This window comes from Wallemia ichthyophaga, assembly GCF_000400465.1.
Source record: "Wallemia ichthyophaga EXF-994 unplaced genomic scaffold scaffold16, whole genome shotgun sequence".
In the NCBI taxonomy this organism is placed as follows: domain Eukaryota; kingdom Fungi; phylum Basidiomycota; class Wallemiomycetes; order Wallemiales; family Wallemiaceae; genus Wallemia; species Wallemia ichthyophaga.
The window spans coordinates 13495-29950 of NW_008806289.1; the positions used below are offsets into that span (position 1 = coordinate 13495).

General features: G+C 48.3%; 14 protein-coding genes across 14 annotated transcripts; 5 read left to right on the top strand and 9 right to left on the bottom strand.

The window, feature by feature from the left end:
• Positions 1 to 28: 28 nt before the first annotated feature.
• J056_001480 (uncharacterized protein) lies at positions 29 to 652 on the bottom strand (the record flags this gene model as incomplete). The annotated part of the gene is made up of 1 exon (XM_009271108.1): positions 29 to 652. One exon carries the CDS (start codon positions 650 to 652, stop codon positions 29 to 31), a length of 624 nt encoding a protein of 207 aa, XP_009269383.1.
• Positions 653 to 1077: 425 nt separating this feature from the next.
• J056_001481 (Protein RIC1-like protein) lies at positions 1078 to 3584 on the top strand (the record flags this gene model as incomplete). The annotated part of the gene is made up of 3 exons (XM_009271109.1): positions 1078 to 2472; positions 2524 to 2868; positions 2913 to 3584. The coding sequence occupies 3 exons, from the start codon at positions 1078 to 1080 to the stop codon at positions 3582 to 3584; spliced, it is 2412 nt and encodes an 803-aa protein (XP_009269384.1).
• A 229-nt stretch (positions 3585 to 3813) lies between these two features.
• J056_001482 (Alcohol dehydrogenase 4) lies at positions 3814 to 5033 on the top strand (the record flags this gene model as incomplete). The annotated part of the gene is made up of 3 exons (XM_009271110.1): positions 3814 to 4251; positions 4298 to 4464; positions 4511 to 5033. 3 exons carry the CDS (start codon positions 3814 to 3816, stop codon positions 5031 to 5033), a joined length of 1128 nt encoding a protein of 375 aa, XP_009269385.1.
• Positions 5034 to 5104: 71 nt separating this feature from the next.
• J056_001483 (NudC domain-containing protein 1) lies at positions 5105 to 6925 on the bottom strand (the record flags this gene model as incomplete). The annotated part of the gene is made up of 1 exon (XM_009271111.1): positions 5105 to 6925. One exon carries the CDS (start codon positions 6923 to 6925, stop codon positions 5105 to 5107), a length of 1821 nt encoding a protein of 606 aa, XP_009269386.1.
• A 37-nt stretch (positions 6926 to 6962) lies between these two features.
• Positions 6963 to 7715, bottom strand: J056_001484 (uncharacterized protein; the record flags this gene model as incomplete). The annotated part of the gene is made up of 1 exon (XM_009271112.1): positions 6963 to 7715. One exon carries the CDS (start codon positions 7713 to 7715, stop codon positions 6963 to 6965), a length of 753 nt encoding a protein of 250 aa, XP_009269387.1.
• A 47-nt stretch (positions 7716 to 7762) lies between these two features.
• J056_001485 (uncharacterized protein) lies at positions 7763 to 8467 on the top strand (the record flags this gene model as incomplete). Its single annotated transcript, XM_009271113.1, has 1 exon — positions 7763 to 8467. One exon carries the CDS (start codon positions 7763 to 7765, stop codon positions 8465 to 8467), a length of 705 nt encoding a protein of 234 aa, XP_009269388.1.
• A 110-nt stretch (positions 8468 to 8577) lies between these two features.
• On the bottom strand, positions 8578 to 8852 carry J056_001486 (uncharacterized protein; the record flags this gene model as incomplete). The annotated part of the gene is made up of 3 exons (XM_009271114.1): positions 8578 to 8651; positions 8686 to 8738; positions 8785 to 8852. The coding sequence occupies 3 exons, from the start codon at positions 8850 to 8852 to the stop codon at positions 8578 to 8580; spliced, it is 195 nt and encodes a 64-aa protein (XP_009269389.1).
• An 86-nt stretch (positions 8853 to 8938) lies between these two features.
• Positions 8939 to 9380, bottom strand: J056_001487 (uncharacterized protein; the record flags this gene model as incomplete). Its single annotated transcript, XM_009271115.1, has 3 exons — positions 8939 to 9023; positions 9077 to 9168; positions 9216 to 9380. The coding sequence occupies 3 exons, from the start codon at positions 9378 to 9380 to the stop codon at positions 8939 to 8941; spliced, it is 342 nt and encodes a 113-aa protein (XP_009269390.1).
• A 108-nt stretch (positions 9381 to 9488) lies between these two features.
• Positions 9489 to 10258, top strand: J056_001488 (50S ribosomal protein L17; the record flags this gene model as incomplete). The annotated part of the gene is made up of 2 exons (XM_009271116.1): positions 9489 to 9641; positions 9695 to 10258. 2 exons carry the CDS (start codon positions 9489 to 9491, stop codon positions 10256 to 10258), a joined length of 717 nt encoding a protein of 238 aa, XP_009269391.1.
• Positions 10259 to 10282: 24 nt separating this feature from the next.
• J056_001489 (Ubiquitin thioesterase -like protein) lies at positions 10283 to 11951 on the bottom strand (the record flags this gene model as incomplete). Its single annotated transcript, XM_009271117.1, has 4 exons — positions 10283 to 10486; positions 10545 to 10808; positions 10856 to 11196; positions 11396 to 11951. 4 exons carry the CDS (start codon positions 11949 to 11951, stop codon positions 10283 to 10285), a joined length of 1365 nt encoding a protein of 454 aa, XP_009269392.1.
• A 222-nt stretch (positions 11952 to 12173) lies between these two features.
• Positions 12174 to 12854, bottom strand: J056_001490 (uncharacterized protein; the record flags this gene model as incomplete). The annotated part of the gene is made up of 4 exons (XM_009271118.1): positions 12174 to 12386; positions 12432 to 12501; positions 12551 to 12687; positions 12735 to 12854. 4 exons carry the CDS (start codon positions 12852 to 12854, stop codon positions 12174 to 12176), a joined length of 540 nt encoding a protein of 179 aa, XP_009269393.1.
• Positions 12855 to 12890: 36 nt separating this feature from the next.
• On the bottom strand, positions 12891 to 15259 carry J056_001491 (Folylpolyglutamate synthase; the record flags this gene model as incomplete). Its single annotated transcript, XM_009271119.1, has 4 exons — positions 12891 to 13008; positions 13056 to 13099; positions 13154 to 13967; positions 14025 to 15259. 4 exons carry the CDS (start codon positions 15257 to 15259, stop codon positions 12891 to 12893), a joined length of 2211 nt encoding a protein of 736 aa, XP_009269394.1.
• A 47-nt stretch (positions 15260 to 15306) lies between these two features.
• Positions 15307 to 15699, bottom strand: J056_001492 (uncharacterized protein; the record flags this gene model as incomplete). Its single annotated transcript, XM_009271120.1, has 2 exons — positions 15307 to 15602; positions 15654 to 15699. 2 exons carry the CDS (start codon positions 15697 to 15699, stop codon positions 15307 to 15309), a joined length of 342 nt encoding a protein of 113 aa, XP_009269395.1.
• A 369-nt stretch (positions 15700 to 16068) lies between these two features.
• On the top strand, positions 16069 to 16452 carry J056_001493 (uncharacterized protein; the record flags this gene model as incomplete). Its single annotated transcript, XM_009271121.1, has 1 exon — positions 16069 to 16452. The coding sequence occupies one exon, from the start codon at positions 16069 to 16071 to the stop codon at positions 16450 to 16452; it is 384 nt and encodes a 127-aa protein (XP_009269396.1).
• Between the last annotated feature and the right edge of the window lie 4 nt (positions 16453 to 16456).

Consider the following 16456-nt stretch of genomic DNA (forward strand, 5'->3'; position numbering starts at 1 on the left):
ATACTTGTATGATGATGCAGATTGTAATTTAGTGATTAAAAGTGTCAGTAGTGAAAGAGCCTTGCGAGAAAACATTTGCATCGGATGTGAATGCAATTGGGGGAGCAGGAGATTGGGGAGTGGAAGTCTGAGGGGATGCGTGATGAGAGGATGATTCCTGTTGAGATAATGAACTGTTTGCGCTGTCTGACTGTCTTTTAGGCCATTCACCGCGAGTCGGACGCATTTTATCGAGAATACGCTTTGGTGGCTTCGCAGCGATGAGCCATTCGGGAATATCCTTGCCTTCCCTCCAGAGCTTACCGGACATAATCCTGGCTTTATCCTGAAGGTCGATATGGCTGCGCTTGGCTAATGTTTGGTCAACAGTGCCATTCTTCCCATGTCTATTCCTGATGTACGCCCAAGGCGGCTGGCCCTTGAGGGTGGTGTAGTAGAGCTGGAGGTAGTGCTCGAGCCAATAAGTCTCCTCCAAAGACCACGGCTTCTTCTTGACGCCTTTCGGGCCCGGGTTCTTGGACTTGCCGGCAACAGAGGGAGCTGGTTGAGAATTATGAGTGATCTGCGTACTCTGCGCTGACTGCTTATTCTGCTTATTTAGCTCCCTGGTGTAGCTGAGCAGTTCATCCAAAATCAAAAACTCATCCGACATGGATGTTAGACTGCTTGAGCATGTACTTCATCAGTAATACCTCAAATAATTTAAATTTGAATGAAAATATTCTACAATTACGCGCAAATGATAGATACCTGCTTAGCATTTCCCCCACTTCACTCATTCTGTCCTGTACGCAGAACAAGACAATACTCGCCAAATTCATTAGAGACGACAAGGAAATTGATAGATGGGGTTATAATGCTAGCTTCGAGTTTTCTATCGATAGTCATATCATCGTCGTTGCGACTGACGCGGGCTATCTTTTGGTGTATAAGCTATACGTCACCAGCAACAGCGTCTACAAGTACGTTAACCAGATGAGCTTGGTAAATACCTTTAAACTTCACCCACTTATCAAAGAACATCAATTGCGTTTTCACAAATGTTATAAGATTGTCGATGATATTGTCTCATTTCAAATGGCATACAATGATATCGTCGTTGCCACCAAAAACTATCTCAAAACTATCTCTATTGATCAGGGCGTCAATGAGTATCCCTATCGCGACTTGAGTTGGTTGAGAAATTCTTCACCAATCACTTATTCCAGCTTCTCATCTCATTTCAACTCTTTTGTCTTTATCAGCCAGGATGGCCATGCATACAATGCTCAATTTGACGGCGAATGGCGGGGTCACTGTCTTCACTCTCCACCAAACCACGCTACAGTATCATCATTCAATGAACAATTCTCACTTATTTCAATCGGATTCATTGATGGAAAAGTTGTAAATTACTCGTTACGTCCTAACAAACAATCACCTGTTCAATCTCATAAATTTCCCGAAAAGCCCTCGGTAGGCTGTGTAAAACAGTTGAGTTGGACACATGATGGTTATGCTCTAGCTGTGGCTTATGAAAAGGCTTGGAGCATTATATCTGTCTATGGTCGCGTTCTCGTACCCACTTCAGACGACATGCTATCATTTATACCAAACTCATCTCAGCGCACGCATAAATTCCAAGATAGACACATTTGGGGATCATCAAACATATGCTGGGGTGCACAGTCTCTCGAGTTATACCTCTTATCCAAACACTCTGATTATTCACATCAGATTTTTATAATACCTTTCGCCAAATCAGCAGTGACAACTCAACATTCTCCGGATAACACACGCTACGCATTTTTACAAATGAGTGACAAGCTGCTCGTTTACAGAGGTGCGGATCAGTCTGATCTATCAGTCATTAATCCGGAATCTGACGTATGGGAGTCAATCAAGATACCACTTGCTTATTTAGGTTCACAATCTCCAATAAAGTACTCATCAATCAGCTCAGATGGCAAGTTTATCGCCGTTGCTGGACAGAAGGGTCTTGCACACTATTCCACGAAATCACAAAATTGGAAATTGTTTAGTAGTGAGGTTGATGGGCAAAGCTTCAGCGTATCTGGTGGAATGGTGTGGTTTAATCACATACTGATTGCGAGTGTAGTAACCAATACTAACACTTATCAGCTGCGGCTATACTCTAGAGATCAAGAGCTGTCTAGCAGGTTACTGCTGCACACGGAAAACATACCTTCGCGTATTCTTGTGACCTCACTATTCGAAAATGCTCTGCTTGTTTATACGGCAGATAATACCATTCATCATTTCCTCATCACGCCCACTCAAGATACAGTGGCGCTTACACTTGCAAACATCATTAGCTTTCAGGGTCTGGTGAGCAATCCGACTAGAGTCAGGGGAATGTCTTGGATGATACCGCCATCACAGCGAAAGCTGGGCAATCCAGTAGACGACCTCACAATTGCGACAATCATTTTCCTCATTGATGGTAAACTTGTCTTGCTGAGACCGCGAAGAGTGAGTTGATTTGGTGTGAAAAGGAAGCATAATACTAACAAGGCATAATAGATAGCGCAGGATCAAGTCAAGTATGATATGCAGGTGCTTTCCGATGGCATCGAGTATTACTGGACTCATTTGAATGGTATCGGTGCTTTAGAAAATAGTCTCTGGGGTGTTGATGGAGGTGGTATTAGATTGTGGTTGGATGCACTCACACTCACACAATCTGAGCGAGAAAAGACTAGGATCAACTCAAGCTCAACAGTCCAAATTGTAAAGGAGAGCGTTCGCATTGAGTTGGACTTCTACCCTCTGTCTGTGTTGATGGATAAGGGGATCTTAATTGGAGTTGATCATGAAGCTAGCTTGAGGAGTAATTTACCCTTTGTGATATATAGAATACACACAAATGTGAGTGATAATTGCATCATCTGTAATAACCTAATACAAAACAGACCCATCTCTTCTTGCATCACACTATTCGCTTCTATCTCACTAGAGGGTTGTTGAAAGAAGCGGTGCAGTTTGCCAACAACTATAGTGACTTAATCTACTTCCCTCACACGCTTGAAATCTTGCTGCACTCAGTTCTGGAAGAAGAAGCTGACGATGTGCAATCTACCGTCCTGCTACCACTGGTAGTAGAGTTTTTAGATCACTGGGAGTGCGCATTGCAAGTCGTAGTTGGATGTGCGAGAAAGACAGAGATGAGTCGATGGAGGTATCTATTCGATGTTGTCGGCGCGCCTAGGGAGCTATTTGAGAAGTGCTTAAAAACGCATCAGCTCAAAACAGCCAGCAGCTATTTACTAGTACTGCATCACTTGGAGCAACTCGAAGGAACTGATGATGCATTCAAGCTCCTTCATAAAGCCTTGATAGAAAGTGACTTGGTGCTATCTAAGGAGATTATAAGGTTTTTACACTCTATTGATCCAAGTGGATTCTACATGCAGAAAACAATGGAGCTTATTGAGTCACTCACGAGCACACTCCCTGCTAATATGACCAATGACCCGCCGAATGGGCTGAGCCAGCTAGATGAAGAAGATGAGGGGCTGCCGTTGGAGAGGTCTTACTCAGCTAGACGCAGAGAGGGTTTAGGTATCACGGTAGAGGAGGAGTGATTGTATTGTACTCTTGTTTTGTTTTCGGGAATTGTCCTAATTTTTCAGTATTCGCGTTTGCATTCGAATCAAAGCGAATATCTACTGTAAAATCAAGTTTATTGTTGATAGTTTTATAACAATTCGCATCGTCTTGTGTTATATGATACGAATGTTAACTCTATTTTAAAATAATTTGGAGTTGCGAGTGCTATACGTCATCGGTATTGCTTGATAAGCAGCGCCCAACATGTCATTAAGCGGGTCATTAAGCGGATCATTAAGCGGATCATACTCATATTCTCAATTAAGGAAGCTGATCTATGGTCCGAACAGCCTCACACAGCTTCCGAAAGTGCTTTCATTGATCGACGGCAAGCGCTGCATGATAATCTGTGGAAAGAGCATTAACAAGACAGATATACCAACGCGTGTAAAAGATATGCTTGGAGATGGTGTAGTGGAGCACTTCAGCTCAATGCGCGAGCATTCTCCGATCCAAGACATCAACAAGGTCTTGTCGATAGTTCGCGAAAAGGAGATCGACACACTTATTGCGATAGGAGGTGGAAGCAGTATTGACGCCGCCAAGTCGATTGTGCACTTTTACAAAACTGACAGGGAGGATAAGAGGGGTTTGGAGAGTGTAGCTATTCCGACGACACTTTCTGCGTCTGAGTATACAATGGTATGTGTGAGGAATGTGAGGGTATACTGTCTAACCAACAGCCTAGTACGCAGGCTACACTTCCGAAGAAGGTCATAAGACAGGTTTAGCATCAGAGTATATGCCGCCAAAAGCTATCATCTTGGATGCAGAGTTGACAATGCACACACCAGAGCAGCTGTGGCTTAGTAGCGGTATCAGAGCGTTAGATCACGCCGTTGAGACTTTGTATAGGTGAGTAACATAACAGAAAGACAGTGGATCACCAACACTCTCACAGACCTAATGCGTCTTATCACTTACGCAGAATGGCGTTGATAGCAATCAAAGATCTTTTCACACTCCTGCCACTGTCGAAGGAGGGCGGTGAAGACATTCACATCCGTCAAAAACTTCAGCTGGTGTCTTATATGTCTCTCTTTCCTGACAGTATGGCGGTGGAGGATTTGCGTCCATTCGGACCTTCGCACACCCTAGGTCGCAAGATAGGATCTAGCTACGGTGTCCCACATGGCATAACGAGCTGTATGACTTTGAGCAGTGTAGTGCGCCTCTACCAAACGCATTGCAAGGATGGGGAGGTGCAAAGCAGATTGAAAGAAGCTGCTGAAATCACAAGCAGGAAGGGCGATCTAGATGCGCAGATTGATCAGTTGGTGGGGGAGCTGGGCCTGAGGAGAACATTGCACGACTACAACATACCGCTAGAAGATACAGATGCGATTGCGACCAGCAGTTTGAAAGGACTTGGGGAGGTGGGATTCAGTGAGAGTGATGTAGCTGGTGCGTTGAGAAGGTTGTAATACAATTCACTAACGCTGATGTACACAAATCATACAATTCATTCAATTCATACATAAACTCACTCAAGCACTCAAATAAGATTAGACAATATAACAAGACAATTCTCGCAAAGAGCGACTAGGAGGTGTTTGCTGTGGAAGTAAGACACGCCGAGCAATGCTCCTTTTTGATGACCCCCGATCTGGACGACAGACTGCGCGGCACTCACTCCATCACCCTCGCACTGGTAGTATATGTATGCATTCCCCGCACCCTCAATTTTCCCGCCTTCAAAGACAACAACGAGAGAATTTGAGAGATGGTACGCGAAGCGGAGATCACGCTTCGACGCCATGACAAAGGGGAGAGCCGCAAATGTATCGAGATGTGAGAGTGTGCCAAGGTCGAAGAGTGTGCCCGAGAGCGAAACATCGTGAGAGATGACGATTGATGGGTGTGGAGAAGGGTATGAGGGGAGCGGGGTGGAAAGTAATTGGTGTGCAGGGTACGCTGTCAGCTCACTCACGTCTCTGAATCTAGCCATCACCATTGTTTTCCCAACACTGCTGTCAACGGAATCATCCATCTCGCCCTTTGCTAGCGAAGGTATGTCATTGAGACCGCCAGGACGTAGCTGGGGCTCTTGTGTGCCATCAACAAGGCCTTCCTGTGTGTATTTCTCCATACTCTGCAGAGCTTCTTCTAGGTCCTCCTTGGAGCGCGTCTCATCTACTGTCCCGAATGGCGGCGTGAACGACTGGTCAAAGAGATCTACCCAGCGCACGTGACTTTGGCTCTTCTTGGAAAGATCTACCTCGAGCAACGAGAGCTGCCTGTTGAGCGTCCACGTACTTTCTTCTGGATCCACGTCTGCGTACAGTGGCACAAATTCTGGGTTTAGGGAGGGTAACTTGATCTGATTGGTGTGTATGACGGGGGCGTAGCTGTTTTTTTCGCCTATGTGGTCGAGTTTCACTGAAACTGTCACTGTATCGTCATCCTGCGACCATCCATATTGGGCAGGTGGGTGTCTCTGATTTGCCTGTTCTCCCTTTTGTGTCTGTTCCGCGTCAGTTGCCCCGTCTGCGGCCCCAGCTACACCCTCGATACTGCCGTCTTTCTCTACGCCGCAGAAACCAGACGCGGAGCCTACAACCCACTCTCCGTCGACGTAATCCACTAGGCAGGGGTAGTCAAGCGTACGCAGTCTCCACAGCACGCCATCATTGAGTGTCTCAGACGCACTGGCGAGGTCTACAGCCAACAAGTCGAACTGGGTCTTTTTGGTGACATCGTCGCTGTCCAACGTGAGAGTTGTGGAGATAACGAGTGTGTTCAGTGAGGGTACGTAGAGGTGTATGAAGAAGGGTGAGAGATTGCCGTTGTAGAGAAGCTCCTTCGCGCGCTCGGCATTTCCAGCGCCGCCACACACGAAAAGCCTACCGCTGCCATCTGACAGGGCCCACTGTGTGCTGTTCAGACTGGCTGCTGATGGCGTGTCGAAGGCTTTGTCGGCGTTGAGGAGCGGCGGGAAAGCGAGGAGGGGGGTGTAGTGTGGGCTGGGAGTGCGAGGCTGATTTTGCTGTTGCTGTTGCGTCGTTGCGTTTTCATCGTGCGTGCTGTGCGTGCTGTGCGTGATGTCGTCTGTGATATCCACAGTAAACGCAACCAGCTCACTCGAACACCTCGCAAAGAAGAGCATCTGCAGATCCCTGTGCTGGTTGACAAAGAGATCATTGAGTGCCACTCTCTTGGCGAACTCCTTGTATCCGAGCTGCGTGTCAATCTTATCGATCACCAAGTCGTTTGGAAGGTTGTATGCTGTGCTGGTGACACTCTCGTTTAAACGCAATTTGTAATTCTCAAAGGTGTGCTTCAATTTGGTGTTATCGGTGTGCAAATTCGATGACATGACGTAGGCAGAACAAGTAGTACAAAAGCGAGTATATTTACCTGTAGTCTTTAAGCTCCTCACCGTCCCAGCTGAGGAATTGGCCAGAGAGATTCGAGAGATTCTCATTGACGCTGCTAATAGCGAGATTGGCATACACCCTGGCTGTGTCCTGTGGCTTGACGAGTTTTCCTTGGGAGTGCAACTCGACGAACTTGCTGTGCATCTCTGGCGGCATATGTGTTTTTCCAACTCTTCTGATATCCTCCTGCATACCTGTATCCACCACACCGGGCCTGATTGCCAGCGAAACAACACCCTTCTCCTCCCCAGCGAGTGTTTTGGCGAGAGTGTTCATAGCCGCCTTGCTAGCATTGTAGGCACCCCACGCAGCGTATGCCCCAGTAGCTGCGCCCGAACTGACCATGAGAATTTTACCCCTAGAATCACGTAAATGGGGCAGAGCGAGCTGGATGGTGTGCAAGAGGGAGACAAAGTTGATGTTCATGTTTTGCGTCACCTCAGCTACATCCACATCAGCTATCCTCCCCACGGGCGAGAGTATACCGTGGTTGAGGATAACACAATCCAGTTTACCGTGCTTGGCGATGGCGGTGTCTACAGCCAGCTTGGAAATGTCTCTATCAGCGACGTCACCTTGAATTATATCTAGTTGGAGTGATTGCAGACCACGCAACTCGTCAGACACGCTACGGGATATGGTAACGACAGCGCTGTTGTTGGCGAGGAGAGAGCGGGTAATCTCAAGCCCAATGCCGCGGGATGCGCCAGTTACTATTGATACGCTCATGACAGTGTCTCTTCAACGCCGACGACGCACACCGCACACCAAAGCACATGAAACCCGTTATCTGGTTCGATATCGACAACTGCCTGTATGGGAGGAGTGCGATGATAAGTGAGATGATGCAGGAAAAGATTGCAGCGTATTTCCTGCGCCTGGGTTTGAGTAATGAGGAAGCGACACGGCTGCACAAAGAGTACTACATTCGCTACGGACTGGCCATCAGAGGATTGGTCGAGAACCATAAAGTAGATCCCATCGACTATGACCACAACTGCGACGCCAGTCTGCCGCTTGAAGAGGTCCTCAAGCCAGACAGGGAGTTACGTCAATTGTTGGTGGATATTGATCGGAGCAAGTATCGCGTTATGGCGCTGACTAACGCATACAAGACACACGCCTATCGTGTACTCAAATTGCTCGAAGTAGACGATCAGTTTGAACACGTCATATACTGCGACTACACCAGGCCAGGCTTCCCATGTAAGCCGGAGAAGCAGTTCTTTTACGAGGCCATGGATGTGGTAGGGCTTAGAGATGAGCCTGGAATGAATTTCTTTGTCGATGACAGCTCAGCGAATGTTGTCGCAGCCAAGGAGATTGGCTGGAATGCCGTGTATTTCCTCGAATATCACCAGCAACACGTCAGTGGACAGGATGATGAGGATAGAAGGAGACAGATACACGGAGATATTCATCCAGTAATTGGTAATTTACAAGAATTGCGGAGTATTTGGACCGAGGTTTTTACAAAGTAAACAAGGCTAACCAGGACCAATCTTGGGCAGATCATTGTGCTCAGTGAGATTTTCGAGCTTCTTGTTGAATTCATCCACTTTATCTTTATGGCTAAGCTTTGCATTGTTTTTCACTTTGTGGTGCAGACGCTGTCGCTGGATGTGATCGAACTTGATTTCTGATTCTGTGCGAGTATCTTGGGTGCTGCGGGTGGTATGAGGGCTATCACCGCTCCCACTTGGCCCTATAGCGTTATCCTTTGGGGCTGTCTGAGCCGATGACTTTTTCTTCCTGTGGGGAGAATTAAGCGGGACAATATCAATAACTTTCAACGCACCTCTTTAAACCACTGTCATTCTTAAATTTCAAGCCTTTTGTTGGCTTAAACGAGTAATCGTCGGGCATGCAGTGGAAACAAGGCTAGCAAGTCAGAATAAGCCCGCAAAAATCAAGCGTAAAATAATTAAATCGAATAAATTCTTTAAAGTGCTTTAATGAGCTTCAGGGGTTTTTGCAATGTATTCAATTGCTTGGTTTACATTTTGGATTGCGTCAGCTTCAGCGTCAGGGATTTCGCTGTTTAATGAGCGTATTAGAGGTATTTAAATAGGAAAAAGCACCAAACTCACATTGCAAATTCCTCCTCAATGGCCATAACGACTTCAACAGCATCCAAGCTATCCAAGCCTAAATCGTTAGTGAAAGAGGCTTGTTCGGTGAGCTTTAGGGATTGTTAGTGGGTGCTGTATAATCCACATCTACTCTCACATTCTCCCCTTTCACCTTATCAAATGACTTTAAAACATCAAAAATTCTCGATTGGATGTCGTTCTTGGAGAGTGCGCCACTAGCGTATAATCTTGATTGCTGTGTTTTGAAGAGGCTAGCTGATTTTGCTGCTTTACCGATTAAACCGAATTGTGATCTGAACATGGTGGTTTACTTGGTGGCTACGCACACGCTCCCTCAGCACTCCCATCACTTTCTTGAAAAATGGTAAAAAGGCACCTACACTACAACAAATCAAATAAATTTATGCTTATGAGGAATCTCGTTAGCCAATTATTCACTCACCAGCAAATTTCAACAACACTCCCCAAAGCTAAAGAGGCGCAGAAGTTTGCAGAGAAGCTCATCACTAAGGGCAAGAAGGGTACCGTAGTTTCCGAGAAGCTAGCAAATTCATTTCTTATTGTGCGTTTATCGCGTTTATGGGTTTGTAATCACCGCTAACACCCCACCCTCAGTCTTCTTCCACTCAAAACCCTTTCGATTCTCTCAAAAATGAACTTGTAGAGCGCTATAAGGATAGGAATGGTGGATATACGCGTATTCACTTGTTAGGCAACAGACAGGGCGATAACGCGCCAAAGGCTGTGCTCGAATTAGTTGACAACCCCAGAGACATTAAGCGAGAAATGCTCGTAAGAACTGTTGCGAGAGAGTCACTTCTCAGAAGAACACAATGGTCTCCATCGAAATCAAAAATCCTTCGCCAAATAACCCAAACCAACCTCAACAAAGTTTTCACTTGTCTCAACCACCAACAACAGCAAACATTCCACCAAAATGTTCTCAATCACCAGGATAAACTCCTTGCTGAGTCCAATCTTGGTTTGAGTCAAGTTGACAGCGAAAACAAACCTCAATCAAACACCCTCACTTGGCCTAGGAAGGGCAAACTCGTTTACGCAGGTGAACGCACTTCGGGTATGAGTAAACGTGAGGGCTCTCCAATCAGTATTAGCAAAGGTATGTTCAGGAAGACGGAAAAGGCCCCGACGAACAAGCTTGTCGCAGGGTGGTTGTAGTTGTAATTGTAATTCAATTCAGTATCATTTATACATCAAATCAACGTGCCCTGGTCGGTATAGAAGTGTGATGACATTTCCTTCACCACTCTCATCACCGCTTACGCCCAACTCATGCCAATCCACGTGCTCCTTCTCGCTGGCATCGAGATAGCACACCTTCAAATCCACTTGAAGCACTCTGCCTAATGCTGTCATCTGTATATGGTCAGCCTCCTTCCCGAAAGCCTGTGGGGATTGTGATGAGTGTGTTTGCGCTATAAACTCTAAAAAGACATGCACCCACTTCAACATAAGTCTCGCAGAATTTCTTTATGTCAGGCATACCGCTGTCATCAACCACCAGATCTCCCTCATACGCAAATAAGAAGGGTAAATACTCATCGGCGTGTTTGCGTATCGTCGCTGATGTGAGATAGCGCAGGAACACAACGATTGAGTTGCTCGTTTCGTCATCGTTGAGTGTCACTTTGAGATACTCGTTGAGGGGGATAGAGGGGTCTTTCGTGTTATCGAGGATAGTAAGCAATGGCTGATAGAAATCTTGCATCTGCCTGTGTGTGAGGGTCATGTGCCAAGTGCCTCGTAAGCACCCACAATTTCACTATCAAAACCCAATTCCGAGAGGAGGGGAATGGTCACCCTTTGTAGCCTTTCTTTGGTTGTGTCTGCAGTGGATGCACTACACACCTTCTCCACGAACGCATACGACACCGCCCTATAGAAGCAATTGCCATCACCTCTTATTCTCCTAAACGTGCTGTATCCGCCGCCCATCAGATTCGCTATTTTCCGCGTGTATACTGCGTTTCCGTTCTCGTACTCGGCCAGTAACCCGCTCATATCCTCAGCGTCTCCAACCAGCGCCCGTCCACTGCTCTCCTCCTGCTTGAGCTGCTCCGTGAGTTCGAGGATTTGTGTGTCGTTTAGTTGCTCTTCTGACGTCATTGTATAAGATGAAGCATGTGAATTATGATGAACAATATTATTAGATTAAATGGTAGATTAAATGGCAATGTACCACGAAAAGCAGCGCATATGCGTATCCTAGTTCCTCAGTATCTGTTGCGAAGACTGCGAGTGTGTGTGTCAGTTTCGGAGTAAATGTAAGAAAATTTTCACTCGCTTTAGAATCACTCAGGCGTGTCTGGGAGTAGATGAACAGAGTGAGCAGGAAAATTCTGTCACCCCAGTCATCGACCTCGTCATTCATTTCAAACTGCGCCAAGCGTTTCAACTTGCCCAGCATGTTAGTCTGCGGGGGCAGGAACCAAGCAGCGCCATTGTCGTCGTCGGACGGGGTAGCTTCCCAGTACGCCGCATGTTCATCGTCAGCGCCAGATCCATTCTGCGGAACCACGTACTCGATGTGGTAGTACTTGCCATTGAGCTGCCAGTGGCGCGTGATTTTACCCGCGTGCGTCGCCTGCATGCTGTGCAGCTCACCCAGACTCACGCTCGTGGTGATTTTATCGGAAATCGTGATTCGATGCTCTTTCCAATCTATCACGGCTGCTGTGGTGTCAGTGTCGGCGTGGCTGTCACCTTTTACTCTTGCTCCTCCACTCTTGCGTATAACCGTATGGATCCTCGCCCTCCCGAAATGCGTCGGCGTGCGAACACTGTACACCTCCTCGCCCCCACTCACTATCGCACTATTGAGGATCCGCTTGCTTGTAAATTCGAGCAGCATTGCGCGTTTTATTGTCGGTATTAATGGTGTTGACGCAATTACACTTTCGATAATGCTTGATGATGTAAAACGTACCTTTAATTTGCCATTTGCCTAGCCTGGCCAAGAACACGGCTGTCACTCGGCCATCGCCGAATCGCCACTCGCTACTCGCCGGAGGGTGAGACGCAATAAATCTAAGTGGGATTGTAACAGAATTTAAATTATATACTGTATGTTGAATTAGAATACATTCGTTGTGCGCAATACCTTCTGCGTTTCATGTCGACGACGCAATTGCTTCTCAGATACCAGAAACAGCATCAGTAAGAAGAGCCTATCATTATCGTCAGCAATCATGCCATGTGCGGTGGTATTCTTGTGTTGGTTTCCGTTCTTGCTTCTCCGGGGCGGGTGGAATGTCGCACTTTCTGTAAGCTGATCGGAGGCTGTGGCCTGAGGTAATTTAGTGAAGTCTTGATACACGGACAATTATCCCACCTTCCACCGCTGCTGCTCGTCATCGTAGCTCAACTCGTAGTGCTTGGAATCCCACTGGAAATGTCTGCAGCTGCGTTGCAATAAGTTAGTGGGATCAGCGCTATGTATGCGTTACCCACATTATCCCCCTTTTCGACGGCAAATATGACTGTATTTTAGATAGCGCGACCGACTCGGATGAGATCTGCAAGAGGTGGTGTTCCCAATGGATAGTAGCCAATGGCTGATGGTTGCTTCCAGCGCTGATTATAGTGCTCTGGAGTATGTTTTAGCATGAGACACCTGGAATCCCTCCAACCACACCTTCTTGCTCCGACTGAGGAAGCGGTGGCGCAGCGTACGCACCCTGTACACGGCCAGGCCTACTTGACTGTCGTGTATATCGGCATTCAGGAAATCACTATCGGTGAAGGTGAATTGCATCACGGTAATAAAAACAGTTGATTGATCGAGTATCGATTATCTAAACAAATTTAATATAGCCTTGCCTAGTGCGATGCCATCGTGGGGCTGTTGAGCACGCCCGAGCCACTCGTCGCGTGTTTGCTGGGGTGTTTGATGATTTCTTGTCTCAGCTCTGGAAAGGTTGTGAGTGAGAATGACTACGGGAACAGCTCAACGCACTCTACCACCTTGCGCATGATGGATGGCGTGAATTCGGGGTGTCCCTGGGGTTTTCTGGTTAGCGAGTCCATTCAACACACCGCACACCACACACGCACCTGCACAGACCAGCACTGCACGACACCGTCGATGAGCTTCACGAAAGCCTGATGTTTGCACGTTTCGGTAGCGGCGACGGTGGTGAGCATTGGTGGGGCAACGTGGACGACGTCTCGGTGTGCTTGCAAGACATTGAACGTGTCCTGGTGCTCGTTGCAGCCAAAGTACTTGGCAGCGAGTTCGCCATCGCACACGCGCACAGCCGTGCTCCCCATTTCCATATCGCCAGGCTGAACAACCCCGCCCAGCGCACGCGCGAGGAGCTGATGCCCAAAGCACACGCCAAGCACCTTTGTCCGTTTGAACGAGTTCACCAAACCGCTGATGTAGTCTGCGAGGTCTACCACCCAGTCCTCCTCGCTGTAGGCGTCGCTGGTACTTCCTGAGATAATCACGCCGTCGTATATGGTTACATCCTCGGGGTAGCGGTCTTCGTATACGTCGAACGCATCGATGATCAACTTGAACGGCGCGTTGAGTGCGTCGTTCGCAGTGTGTAGGAACGTGCCGAATATACGCTCGCAGTCACCCTCCTCTGCCTCGATAGATGCGAGTGTACTGTCGCAGACGAGTATCGCCAGTTTCAATTCTGCCTGTGCCATCGTGTGCGTTGGAAAGCAACTCCCACGACTCCCGCTATGGACGCTGTCAGTGACATTAAAAGGATCCTCGAAACGCCGGCGGATGAGGCGAATCCTCTCGATGAGACGCGGCTGGCTGGCGATTTGGACAGCGTGGACGACGCTGCATCGAAGCTGGAGGATAAATTGGACGCATTGCTGCGTAATCTGGATGGCGTGCTTGAAATGAGCACTGAGGAGGCTAACCATTAAATACACACACACACACATAGAAAAACATCAGACACACTCTCTATAAACATCCGCTACCAAATACAAACTGCCGGCAATGACGACGTTTCCAGTGCACTCCTTCAGAGCACTTTGTACACTATCAGCAGTCGAAACCTGCACACTCCCATTGAAAATTCCCTCTGCCAGCGATTTGAGTGAGTGCGTGTCCATGCTCCCCACCCAGGGCATGGACGGTGGAGTGGAGAAGGGCACGAATACGATCTTGTCAGCAGGCCGCACAAGTACCTTGAGCATCTCCGCTACCTCCTTGTCCTGGCTGAAAGCGAGAATGAACTGGTGGGGGTGGTTTGGGAGTGTATCGCGCAGATGCCTCGCCGCAGCTGGATTGTGTGCCCCATCGACCACAGCTCCCGGGATCGCATACCGATCTGATCTGCCACGGAAACGCACGTGTGAGAGAGTGTGGCGCACCAGCTCGTCGTCCACGCCGACACTCTCGAAGCGTCTAAAGCGTCTAAAGCGTCTACAGTGCATCTTGAATGCATGCAACGTGAGCAGCGCAGTAGAAGCGTTCTCCATCTGATGCGCACCCGCCATGCTCAGCTGTGTGTGTATGCGTGCGCCTGTCGATGGGTTTGTGAGGGTATCGCGTTCGTGCTCCTGTCCACCGACATACAGCGGCACGCCCAGCTCCTCGCACCTCTTGCGCACCTGCTCGACGACGAGTGGGTGTATCTGTGGTGCGACGACGGCAGCAGTGGTGTGCGCGGTGATGATGCCTATTTTCTGCGCGGTGATCTCCTCCACGGTGCTGCCAAGCCAGGACTGGTGGTCGAGCGCGATAGGGGTGATCACCGCCACGCTGTCCCTCTCTTCGCGGCTGAAGGCATTCGTTGCATCGTGCAGCCCGCCCATGCCCACCTCGACGACGGCGACATCCACTCTCTCGCTCCCAAATAACGAGAAGGCGGTTACGGTGAGTTTTTCAAACCCGGTGAGTGTGTTGTAGTTGCTGTCGTCGTGTGCGAGGTGCTCGCGTGTAGCGTCGTACGCCTGCCTGTCTATGACTGCGCCACCCACACATATGCTGTCGCGCTCTTGCACCAAATGCGGCGAATTAAACCTCCCCACCACGCACCCAAATGCCGTCAAGAGTGCATCGACATACGCAGACGTCGATCCTTTGCCGTTAGTGCCCGCTATGTGTATAATTGGTGTATTTTGGCTGGGCAAACGTGCCAAAGATCGTGCTGTTGCGTCTACACCAAGTTTTATAAGAGGTGTCGTCATGAGTGGTTGGTACAAGATGGTAGTGCTGATAAACACTTGAATTCAATTTAGTTGAGCCCGCGCCCTGCTGGCTGCTTGATGTGCATCGTCTTCTGCATCGGAGTGGTGTACGCTGGGCTTTCCATCACTGGCTCCGACACTGGCCTGCCATATGAGCCGGAGCCACTCTTGCGTCTCTCCCTGCGATTCTTATAGCCCTCCTTCTCGTCGTGATCGTGGTGCACGTGATCTTCTGGGCGTGGGTAGTCGTGCGACTGCTCCTCCTCCACATCCTCAATCTCCTCGATCTCGGCACCGGCAGTGCGTTTAGGCTTGCGTGCGATTCTACTCCCTCCGGCTCTGGCTATGGGAGGCGTAAGCGTGCAGCACACCAGCCACGCTCAACATAACATACCTGCTGGGAGGTGTGTTGCGTGTGCTGTTGCTGTGTTCATGTTCATTGCTCGTGACCAACCACTCCGTGTGACAGAGCTGGCTATTTACTCATTTAGACAATGCGTCATTGTCAGTTGACCCGTGAGCTGAGACCATGCGTCATACGCTAATCTATCTGATAACGGTGTTTCTGTTTGGTGTCTTACTTTCTGTTTCGTCTCAATTCCCCGACTCATTTCCCTCATTGCCGCCGAATGTTTGTCTCTAGAAGCCGTGATGAAACTGTTGACAAGGCATAGAAATAGGCACACACACACACACACACACACACGCTCATAGGCATATTCTTGCAGTCACACTTCCACACCTTCACTCTCCTCCTCATCACACCCCCTTAGCCGAAGCCCTTTGTCTTCGCTTCACGCGTTGGAACAATGATAATTAGAAAAGGGGAACCGAGGTACGGAAATCTGTTAGAATATAAAAAGACAGCCCTTCTTCTCTTTATAAACACCCAAAAACTCTTCCATATGCCCAAATTCGATTACAACAACCAAGACCCTGAGTACCGTCGCCATCAAGCAGATGTGTTGAAGCAGAATACTGACCTATTCTTCGGTATCATCGGGAACAATGATCTACCCGACAATGAGCCTAAGCGTTCTTACAAGGGGTACAAACTGATCAAAGACGAGGACAGCGAAGCTACCACTCCCCTCCTCAGCAAGCAGAGCAACAACCAAACCACAGCATCATCAACATCACATTCATACCACTCACACAACTCACACCATTCGCAACCTCAGCTACGCAAGTAATTGT